Below are 14,765 nucleotides of genomic sequence, written 5' to 3'. Positions count from 1 at the left end.
TAAAAGGAGATGATAGACAAATAGGTAGTTTATGTGATTGTGCACCAGCCCTTGGGGTTTCTGTTTTTCCCATCTAGATTGTGTCTTCTTTTTACTGCAGAATGTATCAGTATCCGAAAAGGTCCTCTGGTTTATCTTCTTTGTAGGATCATTGTTGCATACAGTTTTGTATAAAGAAGCAATTCGGAGACTGTCCCAATATGTCTGCATATGGACGTGCATATGGTCGATTTTAGCTTTAACTTCAAATTTCCTTGAATACGTAGGCTGTGTGTATTCCCATAATGGTAGTTGAGCAATTTCTTTGTGCTGGTTCAATTTCTTTCTCTCTCTTCTGCATTTCCCTCTCCTTTTTCTATATACAGTAGTAACCTTCCTAAAAAGGCCCATTAAAAAAAAAAAACTAAACTAAAAAACCATAACACCCATGCAAGCAGGCGCCAGAAAGTTTAGATAACAGTCCCATCCCATTTGGCTGTTTGGCTGGAGCTGGCTGCGTAAATAGAATGGAATGTGGTGTTATGACTCCCTTACAACACTGTATAACACTGCCCCAGGATGAGCCTTGCCATCCATTTATATTTATTGATCTCCAGGATGTGCTGGGTGCTCTGGAACAACACAATTGCAGCCTTCGATTGAGATGACATACAATCTACATGGAAGTGAATCAGGCAGTCAACTCTGTTGGCCCTACTTCACCTGGTCAGTTTTTTAGGCCTGATGGCTGGTGTCAGAGGAATTGTGTTTTACTGAGTGTTTCAGTGGAAGCCCACCTCTGATTTTCAGAAGTGATCTGTAAGAGTGAGAGCACTGCAAACATGTAGTTACTCCATTCTTCTTCCACTTAAACCTGTAAAAACAAATCATGGAAATCTTTGTCAATTCACTCAGCTGAGCTACCTGGGCAGGGTTTTCCCTGTGATTAAGCAGCAAACCTGGCTTTCATTCTTCATTCTCTTAGAGAGTCTCAGAGAGTAAGGATTACACGTAGGCATAAGGGTAAGTGTTAAAAATGTTTAATTGATTGCTGATTGATTGATTTTTCAACAAATATTCATTGACACTCTGGTATGTTTCAAGTACCCTAAAAATACAGTAGTCAAGAAGACAGATGTGGTTTCTGCTTTCATGAAACTTTCATTGTAGAGGGAGATGGATATTTTTTTTTTTTTTTTTTTTTTTTTAAGATTTTATTTATTTGCGAGAGAGACAATGAGAGACAGAGAGCATGAGAGGGGGGAGGGTCAGAGGGAGAAGCAGACTCCCCGCTGAGCAGGGAGCCCGATGCGGGACTCGATCCCGGGACTCCAGGATCATGACCTGAGCCGAAGGCAGTCGCTCAACCAACTGAGCCACCCAGGCGCCCGAGGGAGATGGATATTAAATGATGGATTAACTATTAACTATTTAATTACAACTGGGCAGAGAAATATAAAGGAGAAATAGTGTACTGTAAGAACAACTAATAGGAAGCCGGACCTCATCTCAAGTCTCAGAAGGAAATGATTGTTGAATTCAATGTAATTTTAGACAGTACGTGTATGTTGGTGAAGAGGAAGGAGAAGCAATGTGGGGAGGATCTTACAAGTAGCAAGGGGACAGCTGGTGCAAAGGCCTTGGAAAAGGAAAGGAGCACAGTATATATGAGGGACTGATAGAAGCTCAATGTGACTGGAAAACAAAGGGAAGAATGGGAAGTGGGAGCTGAAGCCCATGATGGAGGCAGGTCCAGACCATGCAGGGCCTGGTGGGTCCTGTTAATGATTTAGGTCTTCCCTTGAAAGTTTTGAGGCCACGGATATGTTTTAGACAGTAACTGACATGATCAGATTCCTGTTCCCTTAGCAAAGATTATTCTGATTGAGTTGAAGGAATAGATTAGAGAAGGGTAAATATAGACAGAGGATCCAAGTTAAGAGGCTGTTATGCTAGTCCAGAAAGAGATGCTGGCAGCTTGGGTTAGGGGAGATGTAATAAGAGAGACAGAGCAGAGAGAGAGATATGTAGGAGGTAAAAATCAACAGGGTTTAATGAGTGATTGGATGTGTAGAGGGGACTGAGACAGAAGAAACAAGGAAGGCACTCAGGTTTTTGTCCTGAATACCTGGCTGGGTGTCATTAACTTGACTAACACAGAACATTGGAGAAAGACCCACAGGGGAGACAGGGGTACTGGAGAGCTGGGTTTTGGGAATGTTGTTCTAGTTTGAAGTGCTCAGAGGACATCCAGCCTGAGATGTCAAGTAGACAGTTGGCAATTTGAGTCTGAGGCTCAGAGGAACTTCTCTGATGAAAACAGAAATATGAGTGTTGCATACGGTAAAAGAAGATGAAGCATGGATGATCAGATCACACAGGAGAGTATATATTATAGATCTGTGGATTGCTTAGTTATATTTCACAAGTGCTTACTGAATTCTCTTTGCCAGGCCCTTTGCTAAATATTGGGCATATGAAAAGGAAAGACGTTCGGGAAATAACATAGGGCATCTCTTTGCCATAAGCCCAAATTACTCTTTCCATCATCCAAGGCAGGATGCTCTCAGTACATCCAGAGAAAACTCTTGGGCAAGCTGAATCTATGCTTTAGTCCTGTGTTTTCTAGTCTCTGCTCCCATCTAACTGAAACCTCGGCAACCCTAAGTTCACTTCATTCTTGTTTGTTCTTAGTAGGCGTAGAGATGAGTTGGTAAGCATGTTCTTTATATTAACTCCATGTGTTCTTGAAAAACCTTCCCTCAGTTTTGAGAGACATCATCACCTTTGGCCTTGTCTTCTTAGAACAACCGATAGAGGATTGCTTCTTATACTAAGAAGGGTTTTTTACCATTTTGTGAAAAAGGAGTCCATCCTTAGGCTATAAGATATTATTTCCATAGTTTGTAGGTTATAAATTGCTGATAACTTTCAGATTATGATGATATTGACTCCATTTGTGAAAATTAGGCCACACCCTTCTAGTCTGTTCCTAAAATAAGATTTACTGGCAAAGTGAAATTTATAGCCTCTTTTATAGCTCTTATTCTTCAGAGACCCATGGCTTAAAATAGCCTACATTTTAAGACTGTATTTTTCAAATTATTGTCTTTGGACCACCTGCATCGGAATCACTAGGGTGTGCTTATTAAAAATGAAGACCATCGAATTGTCTTTTCCAATTTTTTTTTAATACTGCTGGGATAAACCCCAATAATTTGCATTTTTAATAAGCACTCCAGGTAATTTTGGCTTATCCTAGAGTTTAGAATCGTTGCTTTGAGGAATGTCAAAATTTGTACATCTCATTAAGAGAATCCTGAGTAAAATGAGAAATTAAACAGTTTTGCGAGGCGGGTCAGTTTCTTACCAATTGTGAAGATTAAGAATCAAGTTACAAGGGTTACAGCATTTATTTATTTATTTATTTATTTTTTTAATTTTATTTATTTATTTGAGAGAGAGAATGAGATACAGAGAGCATGAGAGGGGGGAGGGTCAGAGGGAGAAGCAGACTCCCTGCTGAGCAGGGAGCCCGATGTGGGACTCGATCCCGGGACTCCGGGATCATGACCTGAGCCGAAGGCAGTCGCTTAACCAACTGAGCCACCCAGGCGCCCCATCAAGGGTTACAGCATTTAATAGGGATCGTTTAACTGTCCAGTGATAAACAGATCGCATTACCCGTATTTCTTTTGGAGTATGTCGAAGCTCAGGAGAGAGAAGTGCAGAGCTGGGGAGCAAAAGCAGAAGAGAGTGAGCAGCAGAGTAGGGCATGTGGAAGGAAGAGTGAATGCAGAGTACAGAGAAATGGATGCTAAAACGTGGGTCACTTGTCATCTTTTCATTCAGTTTTAGTGGGTATTTTGCTTTAACCAGCATGCTCGGTGGTTCTCGGTATGCATGATTGTACATTTAGGAGTGTTTCTAGAGGTGCAACTTCCTTCCTATCTCCAGAACTGGCAAGAGTCTCTCCTTACTCCCACCCCCTCCCCAGGAAGAACGCCGTGTGATTTATGTTGGTAAAATCAGACCCGACACGACACGGACGGAACTGAGGGACCGTTTTGAAGTTTTTGGTGAAATTGAGGAGTGCACAGTAAATCTGCGGGATGATGGGTAAGAATCTTCAAGATTATTTCTTGTTTAGAAGCTGACATATGTAAAAAATCATGGCCATAAGATTACTAGGATGGGAATGCTTTGACAGATGACATGTTGAGTTCAGAACCTTATTTATTTTCTTTTATCCCTATTTATTAATCTTTCTAGTTGAGATTTCCTGTCCCAGAAATAAGTATTTAGCTGCTTGACAGGACAATCACACTGATAAATGGATGCAGTGGTTCAGACGTTGGCACCAGCGAAGTCTTCCAAAGTAGGAAGGGTTACGGGCGTATATGTTAATGCTTCCTCACCAGCTTTGAACCTCTCTTCTCTGTCCATTGCAGAGACAGCTATGGTTTCATTACCTACCGTTATACCTGTGATGCTTTTGCTGCTCTTGAAAATGGATACACTTTGCGCAGGTCGAATGAAACTGACTTCGAGCTGTACTTTTGTGGACGCAAGCAATTTTTCAAGTCTAACTATGCAGACCTAGGTATGGATTTTATTGTACGTGGGATGAGGAATCCACAATGGAGGGCTCAAAATGGAAGCAGATGTAAACCATAGGCATATTGAGTTGGACCATCACTTTATTTTGCTAGAGGGAATGTTTGAATACGGATTTTATCTTATTTTTAATTTTTTTAAGGTACAAGACAGTTTCAGAAGCAAAGGGCTCGGGTTTTGGCAGCAAAGAGCAGAAGTGAATTCTTTGTACTGTCTTCCCAAATGCTGGAAGTCTGCACTGTTTGTGTGTGTGTGTGCTGGCGTGTGTTTATGTTGCACGTGCGTATGTGTGTGCGTGTCTTTGCCTAGGTTTGCAATGTGCTATTGCATTCTGTGCCTGCCCTGAATCCTTCTGTATAAACTTTAGCATTATCATCGTGGTCTTATGGAACAGAATATGCAACAGAATATTCTGGCTCTTTTTTTCCTTATTATTCTACAATCTCTTAAAACTGTTAAGACATATTCTACAAATTACACCTTGAGAGGAGAAAATATAATTTCATATGCTAAATCACACTATACTTTCTTTAAAACAAAAGGAGAAAAAAAACACCTTTTTTTTTTTTTTTTTTGAGGGTTTCCATATGCTAGGCGCGTGCCAAGGGCTCTGCAAGCATTTTCTTATTTAATTACGAGAACAATCCTGGGAGGTGGTTATTATTATTATTATTATCATCCTCCTTTTATAGATAAGGAAACTGAAGCATTTGTAAGCCTTCTTTTTTCCTGTTATAAAAGTTATACAGACTCAAGGGGTAAAATTTGGAAAATATAAAAAGTATTAGGAAAAATAATAATATCACCTGTCAGCCCATCACCTAGAGATCCACTGTGTGATTTACAGTCCAGTGTTTTGTCTCAGGATGTTTAATTTCTTATAGTTGAGGTCACATAATTTAGATCTATCAATTTTTAAATTCAGCTCTTCTCAATTTATATTATTTATGTAAGTTCGTTTTCTACCATGTTCACAGGATTAAAAATAATTTATCAATTTATTTTAAAATGGTTGCACAGTATTGTGTTAGGTGAGTACCATTACATTTAATCATTCCATTATAGCTAAACATTTATTCAATTTTCAATTTTTTTTTGGCATTATAAATAATGCCAAAATGGACATCTTAATTTTCTTCCCAATTTTAATTTGGTCCCTTTGTATGCCATTCCCTATTTAATGTACGTATTGTAAGCCTTTAAATCCTTTGGTGAAGGAATGAAGGAAGGGAAAATGGCCAATGTCTTGTGCATATGACGTAATTGATTTGAGTCAATTCATAATAATCATCATAAAATTAACATATAAATCTATTCCTCAGCATTACTATATCTCTGTGTGCACTTGTTTTGGCTTGGTATAAAGAAAGAAATGAATACCAAATACAGGGATTTTTTTTTTTCTCCCCTCCACCAAAGTGATGCCTTCCTAAAGTAAATGATATAGGTGGTGTGCATTGTTCAGGGGGAATATGCTATAATTCACTTCACAAACTAAATAGATAGTATGAAACAGGGGAGAAGCAGCCGACTGTCAAGAGAGACAGAGGCCCAGGGATGAAAATATAAAAGGTGACAAGTCATTTGTTCAAATGTTGGCTGATAAAAACAGTCAAGACAGATTGAAGTCTTAAGTTGATTTGACTTATTTTCTTCAGTGATGAAGGCCAGGGTGTTTGCAGTCTTTCAAAACATCTCGAGTTTAAAATAAGCTACCTAGAGGGGCCTTTAAATCACAATTCATCGCTGGTAGAGGGAGGATTGGATGGTATTTCCAAACTGAACCAGAGCCTCCCTGAAATATGTCTAAGAAGAATGCTTCCCCTCTTGTTATCTTCCTACCTCGCCAGCAGCAATAGAAACTTTGCCGTTGCTAAGCTGGCTCTGTATTTTCCGAAAAGTATGTTTGATGTGTGTTGTAGGAGCATGGGTTTTTCCAATTCCCTCAAGCCCTACAATTTCACGAAGGGAAGTTGAGCTGAGTGTAGGCATGGCGTAGTGGAAAGAGCCCTGGCTTTGGAATCTTGTAGACCTGGTTTTGAAACCTGACTTAGCTTCTGACCTTTAGCAAACAATGAAGCTCCCTCTGCCTCCAGTTCTTCATTTGTAAACTACCTCGTAATGTTGTTGCAAAGATTCAATAAACCTTTAGCAAACAATGAAGCTCCCTCTGCCTCCAGTTCTTCATTTGTAAACTACCTCGTAATGTTGTCGCAAAGATTCAATAAATGTTTGTGATGTGGTTGGCGCAGTATCTGGCATAAAGTAGGTGCTCAATAAACAGTAGCTATGATTATAATTAAAAATGATGACAATGAGCAGTTAGAAATGTCAAGTTATTTTGAAATGAAAGCATCAGCATCAGGGGCCGGCTCTGGAACCGAACAACAGGCACTCATATGGGTCCTGTGTTTGTCCCTGAAGAGTTCAAGTTAAACGCTTTGGGGCATGACCAGTGAATTTGGTGACCATGAGATTGTACTGGACACTTAGAGGGGTTGGGAGCTCACATGTGTGTCTGTTGAGAGTTAGTGAAAATGATGTAATATTGATTAATCTTACCAAGAGTGAAGAGACCTATCATTTTAGATAGATTTAATCATTTTTTTTCCTGTTTTGCTCCCCAAATTAAGTTAGCTCACACATCCTATTCCTCTATTATCAGGGCCACCTAGTGATTACTACAACACTATTAGTACAGAATGTGATAATTCCAAGTTAGTATTATGAGCCAGTTTTATAAGTGAGACTCCGGGTTAAAGGGACAATCAAGGTTACCGACGTAAAGCCAGTATGTAAGCCTAGTTTCCATGAATCTGTAATCTGTGAGTCTGTCTGTTTACTGTCCTATAAACAGATGGATCTTTCTCAAAGACCTCAATGAGAAATCTTAAAGACGAAAGATACAAATTAAATTAGGACTCTAGGACCAGAAGAGAAGGATGGGCCAGTATTACGAATATGATCATGTATTCATCAGGAATTAGTTATGGTATAGAACTTATACTTAAATATACAAGAAAAATGAAATAAATAACATTCATCACAAATTCTTTATTAACTCAAAAACTGTATTACATTATCAGCATCTCAAATATATACATAACTTTGTATATACCCTTGGCATTCTTTGGTAAATCATCCCAAGATCCCAACACAAAGATGTTCAACCATGGTGTTTTAAAATGCTGGTTTTCAAGAGTAATACATTCATTCAACAAATTCTAATCTTAGTACCTGCTTTGTGCCAACAGTTTTCCAGGTGGTAAGAATACAGTTGTATTGTGATATGTTTCTATTTATATGGTATCATTATTTATAGCAATTTATTTTAAAAAATAATTAGAGTGGCTTTTGGCTTTTTCCTGTCAAAATTCTATTATATCTTACTTGTGTTGCAGTATCCTTATTGGCGGGAAAGGGGTGGCATAGATGTTGTTTTCTCAGGAATTGCATGTAACCATGTATTCATACAACAGAAAAGATGTTGTGGCTGCCTATTGTGCGACATAGCCCGCCTGTGTAAGTGATTACAGACATGTAAATAGCAGCGATCATATTTCCTAGCGAAGAAACTCTCGAGAACCACTGTTTCCAAATATATATTTTTTGGCTAATAAAAATATGGAAACATTGAAATTCTGGGTTTGATGTAGAGTAACCCAAAGTTAAGACATTTTAAATATTCTCAAAATGTCCTTCAAGGAAAGATCTGTATGTATGTTCTTTTTTTCTTTTTCTTTTTTTTTTTAAAGATTTTATTTATTTATTTGAGAGAGAGAGAGAGCATGAGTAGGGTGAGGGACAGAGGGAGAAGCAGACTCCCTGCTGAGCAGGAAGCCTGATGCGGGGCTCAATCTGGGATCTAGGACTCCGGAATCATGACTTGAGCCCAAGGCAGACACTTAACTGACTGAGCCACCCAGGCATCTCTGTATGTGTGTTCTTGACGTTTCTGTGCTTTCATGCCACACAGACTCTGGTCATTGGAAGGCTCTTCTAACTTTATTTATAATGCAAGTGGAATTCTGATTTCAGGTTAATCTCAAGCAGTGAGAAGGACTTTCTCTGTGTGTCTGTCTACAAAAAAAGATTTTGATTGGAATGATAGCTGCTCATGAAGCTTTAGTGATACAAGCCAACTGCTCATTAGGCTACCTGTGAAGGGAAGGATGGGAGCCGGTGTAATTTAAGAATTGACTATGTGAGATGTTAGAAAAGATTGGCCATTTTTGTCCTGTCTTTTATTTCTGAGGCCAGCCGTAATTGCTTTTCTTACCTGGAAAAACTTGCTTGGCAAAAAGTCAGTAAATACAAGGGATGGTAAGAATGAAAGAAAAAAAAAAGTGAAGGAATTTCCTTGTCTTTAAATCTAAGATGGCTAAAGTAGTTTGAAGCTAGGGCGAAAAATCAGCCTGGTGCTGGAGAGCTTGAAGGATTACAGCCTTTTCAGCCAAACAGCTTGTGAGGTCAATGAGTATGCCACCATATTATCTAATCTCATACTCTTCCATCACTTCGGACATTGCTGTTTCGTAACATTCCGGATAAAACACAGAAATGTTTGTCTCTTGGTAGGATTGTTAATACTTCCCGGAAAGGACTGGTTTTCCCTTCAAGTAAGTGCTCTCAAAAGAATGAATTTATTTGCAAGAGGTTTTCTATTATATTTCTAAGATGTCTTTCCTCATTTGCAAGACCAGCAGAAATATCTAACTTTTTTATAAATGTCACTGGAGAAATATCAGAAATATTTAGAATAAGAATTTCATTTTATATCCATCATTGCTGAAACATGACAATTTTGTTAAGGGACCATGTGAAGTATGTGGAACTCTTCACAAAAGCTGACTTGGACTAGTTCAAGTGGTTTTATCTATACCTGTGTATTTTTCCTCTTGTATTACTGAGGCTGACTTTGCCTTCTCTGGACATGAAGCGTTTCCCTATACCTTCTAATTTGGGGTGAATTTGTGCCACTATTGCTGGGGAGCTCCCAAGGTACTGGAATAGATAAGTGGATCATATGTTCCTCATGCCTGAAAGGAGAGCAGCCAGGTGGCGAGTAGGTGAAGTTCTGATGATTCTCTCTCCCTCCCACTCACCTGGCTTTTATGCTCAGTGAAGTCAATCCCACTGAATAGGAAGATTAGTTCCGGCTTCTACTCTTACCTCTCCACTTGAGTTGTTGAGAAACCTTGGGTAGATCATTTAACATACCAGGAAGGGGGCAGGACATGGTTATTTTTACAGTATATTGATTTTGATTAGAAATAAAGTTTGTTCTGATTACCTCCTAGGATTAAGACTAAAATGAGTCAAAAAGTAGTATTTTGAATGCTTGCCACTCCTTACCCTCTGTAAACATGTTATCTAATCTTATACTCTCTCTTCCTTTCTCTCTGTAAACATATATATTTCTTAAATATTTATTTTTATGCATTATACATAATTATATGTAAATTTATAAATATAAATAATATATTTACATATAAATAATACAACAATAAAATATTGGGTATAAATACCCTCTGCAAATATATACATATATGTAATATATATACCAATAAAATATATCAATACATATATCAATAAAAGTTGGGTATATTTTTAAAAGTATATCGATTGGGTAAGCTGTTACTGAATCAAGTAATCTTGAATTGGACAATTGAGTTAAGGACGAGAGTGTATCTAACCTGGCTTGGGTTTCTTGCAGATTCAAACTCAGATGACTTTGACCCTGCTTCCACCAAGAGCAAGTATGACTCTCTGGATTTCGATAGTTTACTGAAAGAAGCTCAGAGAAGCTTGCGCAGGTAACATGTTCCCTGGCTGAAGATGACAGAGGGACGGTGAATACCTCACGGGACAGCGCGTCCTTCCCTAACTGACTATTACAAGTCATACTTAGGAATTTCTCCTACTTTACACTCTCTGTATAAAAACAAAACAAAACAACAACAATACAACAAGAACAACAACAATGGTTTACATGAACACAGCTGCTGAAGAGGCAAGAGACAGAATGGATATCCAGTAAGCACATGTTTATTCATGGGTGTCAGCTTTGCTTTCCCTGGAGTCTCTTGGTGATGGAGTGTGTGTGTGTGTGTGTGTGTGTGCGTGTGTGTGCGTGTGTGCGTGTGTGCGTGCGCATGCGCACGCCTGTTTTGGGGCAAGTATGTATGCACAGGTGGGGACTGGGGGCACCTGACCAGAGTGTGCCAGGGCAAACCACTTCAAATGGCAGCAGTTCCATGAAGACACACTTAAAACCTAGAACTTCAAAATGTTCATATTCTATTCAAAAAGAAAAAAAAATGCATAAATTCAAAAGGAAAGAAAACCAACCAACCACAAGCCACCCTAAAATGACAGCCACTGATGTCTGGGCATCAACCTCCGTACTCTGTTTTTTAAGAAAGTGCAAACTCGACTTGAAGCAAGCTTTCTCTCATAACATAATGGTTATATGACAATCCCGAAGAAACCACAGGTTCTGTAGAACTAATATCCTTTCTCTCTCTCTCTCTTTTTCCCTCTCTCCGTCTGTCCCCCTCCCATCTCTTTAGCCCTCTCCTTCTCTCCTTCACTCTCTCTTCCTTTCTCTCTCTCTGTCTCTCTTTTTCTTCTTTTTTCCTTTTGCCATGGAGTCTGGGTGGGAGAGGATACTGCGGGCACCGGAATGCTAAACTTTCCTAACATTTTGAAGTTTCTGTAGTTCATCCTCTATCCTGACACCCATGTAAATGTCCAAAATGTTGATCCTTCCACTGCAAATTTCAAAAGCCTTGTCAATGGTCAAGCGAGCAGCTCGTTCGGTGGTTCTTTCTGAGGAGCGGGCACGGTGTTACATTACTAATGAGAGTTGGGTAGAACTCTCTGGTATGTGTTCAGATAGTGTAATTGCTACATTCTCTGATGTAGTGAAGTATTTACAGATGTTAAATGGAGTATTTTTATTTTGTGTACATATTATACAATGATGTTCTTTTTTGTTACAGCTATGCACTGTAAATGCAGCCTTCTTTTCAAAACTGCTAAATTTTTCTTAATCAAGAATATTCAAATGTAATTATGAGGTGATACAATTATTGTACACTAACATATTTAGAAGCTGAACTTACTGCTTATATATATTTGATTGTAAAAACAAAAAAGACAGTGTGTGTGTCCGTCGAGTGCAACAACAACAAAATGATGCTTTACGCACATCCATCCCTTCTTAGGTGAGCTTCAATCCAAGCATCTTGTCAAGAAATATCCTAGCCCCCTAAAGGTATTAACCACTTATGCGATATTTTTCCACATTTTCTTGTTGCTTGTTTTTCTTTGAAGTTTTATACACTGGATTTGTTAGGGGAATGAAATTTTCTCATCTAAAATTTTTCTAGGAGATATCATGATTTTATGTAAAGTCTCTCAATGGGTAACCATTAAGAAATGTTTTTATTTTCTCTATCAACAGTAGTTTTGAAACTAGAGGTCAGAAATCTTTTTAAAATGCTGTTTCGTTTTAATTTTTGTGATTTTAATTTGATACAAAATGCTGAGGTAATAATTACAGTATGATTTTTACAATAATTAATGTGTGTCTGAAGACTATTCTTGAAGCCAGTATCTCTTTCCCTTGGCAGAGTATGATGATGGTATTTATCTGTATTTTTTACAGTTATGCATCCTATATAAATACTGATAATTCATTCCTTTGTTTACTAAAGAGACATATTTATCAGTTGCAGATAGCCTATTTATTATAAATTATGAGATGATGAAAATAATAAAGCCAGTGGAAATTTTCTACCTAGGATGCATGGCAATTGTCAGGTTGGAGTTGAAATGTTTCATTTGGGAAATTCAGCTTTTGCAGAAGCAGTGTTTCTACTTGCACTAGCTTGGCCTCTGACGTGACCATGATGTTGTTCTTGATGACATTGCTTCTGCTAAATTCAATAAAAACTTCAGAAAAACCTCCATTTTGAGCATCAGGATTTCATCTGAGTGCGGAGCCCTGCAATGGAAGTCAGTAAAGTTTGGAGTGTGTATTCAAGTTTCTAAATTGAGATTCGATTACGGTTTGGCTGACATGACTTTTCTGGAAGATGTGCGATACCTACTACTTAATCGTTCTTTTCCTTTCTCTCGCCCAACACAATCTTATAAAATGGATTTCACCCCCAGGCCAATGCAGCTAATTTTGATAGCTGCATTCATTTATCACCAGCATATTGTGTTCTGAGTGAATCCACTGTCTGTCCTGTCGGATGCTTGCTTGATTTTTTGGCTTCTTATTTCTAAGTAGATAGAAAGCAATAAAAAAAATATGAAATAAAAGAACTTGTTCACAGGTTCTGCGTTACGGCAGTAACATATCTTTAATCCGCCTAATTCTTGTTGTTCTGTAGGTTAAATGCAGATATTTTAACTCTGTGTGAACGCCAAACTAAAGTTTACAGTCTTTCTTTTGGAATTTTGAGTATCTTCTGTTGTAGAATAATAATAATAAAAAAAGACTATTAAGAGCAATAAATTATTTTTAAGAAATCAATATTTAGTAAATCATATTATGTGTTCAAGGACCAGATGCGTTCTCTACTTTGCCTTTAAATTTTTGTGATCCAATTTTAAATACATTCTCCTTTTTGCCCTGGATTGTTGACATGAGTAAAATACTTGGTTTCTTTTCTTACTTATCAAAAGACAACACTACAGATTTCATGTTGAGGGTTAATTTATCCCCACTCTGGCCTGACAAATATTGTTACCATGAAGATAGTTTTCCTCCATGGACTTCAAATTGCATCTAAAATGAGTGCAAAGAGAGAATCACTAACCCAACTGAGTAGAGCTTTTTGTATCTTATGCAGACCCTGTGGGTTTCCCATCAAAATGTAAACTGTGTTCCTTTTATTTTTATTTTTAATTTTTCTTTTGGAGAGAATATTTCAAATGAACACATGCACCCCATCTTCACTGGAGGCAAATTTCAGCATAGAACTCTAGGATTTTTAGATGACCGCAGGCCAATGCCTTCACGCTGTGGTAAGTACCACATCTACAATTTGGGTGACCGAACTGGTGCTTTAGAAATGTGGGCTTTTTTTTTTTTTTTTTTTTTTAAAGAGATGTAGCGGAATAATTCTTCCAGTGCAACAAAATCAATTTTTGCTAAACGACTCTGAGAACAAGGCGGTTGGGCTGTCAACATTCAAAGCAGCAGAGAAGGAACTTTGCACTATTGGGGTATGATGGTTGGGTCAGTTGAAAAAAGGAAACCTTTTCATGCCTTTAGATGTGAGCTTACAGTAGGTAATGATTATGTGTCCTTTTTTGATGGCTGTAACGAGAACTTCAATCACTGTAGTCTAAGACCTGATCTATAGATGACCTAGAATAGCCATGTAATATAATGTGATGATTCTAAATTTGTACCTATGTGACAGACATTTTCAATAATGTGAACTGCTGATTTGATGGAGCTACTTTAAGATTTGTAGGTGAAAGTGTAACACTGTTGGTTGAACTATGCTGAAGAGGGAAAGTGAGCGATTAGTTCAGCCCTTGCCGGGCTTTTTTTTTTTTTTTCCACCTGCCAATTCTACATGTATTGTTGTGGTTTTATTCATTGTATGAAAATTCCTGTGATTTTTTTTTTAAATGTGCAGTACACATCAGCCTCACTGAGCTAATAAAGGGAAACGAATGTTTCAAATCTACTTCTGCTTTTCTTATTTATTGTAACCAATCATCTCCCGGCATGTTTCTCAGATCAGTGCACATTAGTCGCTTATTATTATTCTGTTTCCTCTCTGGATCTCCCTCCCTTTCTCCCTGCTTCTCCACATTCATGGATGGATTTCAGCTCTCAGGTAACGTAGACCTTCTGTATTTTACCTTTTCTCCTTTCAAATGGCAAAGGCGGAAGTGGTTTCTATAATGAGAGATGACGTGGGCCTTTAAGAAGTGGATTAACTCTGCTTTTGTACAGAAGATGTGTATTTTTAAGTACAAGCCATTGCCCCTAGTGAGAATCTTGCTGAATATTCAGCTTAGGAAGCAATTCTGTAGATGGACTGAACATGTCGCAAAGACTTGTAACAGGATGCAGCCCCCATCGTGTGTAAGTCATATGGGACAGGCTGATAGCTGCTGACACAGCTTGCTGTCAG

At 38.2% G+C, this 14,765-nt stretch overlaps 1 protein-coding gene across 7 annotated transcripts in view; it reads left to right on the top strand.

Annotated features, from left to right (window-relative positions):
- The window catches only part of PPARGC1A (PPARG coactivator 1 alpha), a 643,921-nt gene extending 629,609 nt beyond the window's left edge, over positions 1-14,312 (top strand). For all 7 annotated transcript variants that reach the window (XM_078068452.1, XM_078068450.1, XM_078068454.1 and 4 more), the window contains 3 exons: positions 3,977-4,098; positions 4,431-4,582; positions 10,313-14,312. In XM_078068452.1, the coding sequence (XP_077924578.1) occupies positions 3,977-4,098; positions 4,431-4,582; positions 10,313-10,416 (378 nt within the window). In that variant the 3' untranslated portion in view covers positions 10,417-14,312. The remainder of the gene's footprint in view (positions 1-3,976; positions 4,099-4,430; positions 4,583-10,312) is intronic.
- Positions 14,313-14,765: the final 453 nt, after the last annotated feature.

This window comes from Halichoerus grypus, chromosome 3, assembly GCF_964656455.1.
Source record: "Halichoerus grypus chromosome 3, mHalGry1.hap1.1, whole genome shotgun sequence".
Taxonomy (NCBI): Eukaryota; Metazoa; Chordata; class Mammalia; order Carnivora; family Phocidae; genus Halichoerus; species Halichoerus grypus.
This window is presented reverse-complemented; position numbering and strand designations above follow the sequence as displayed.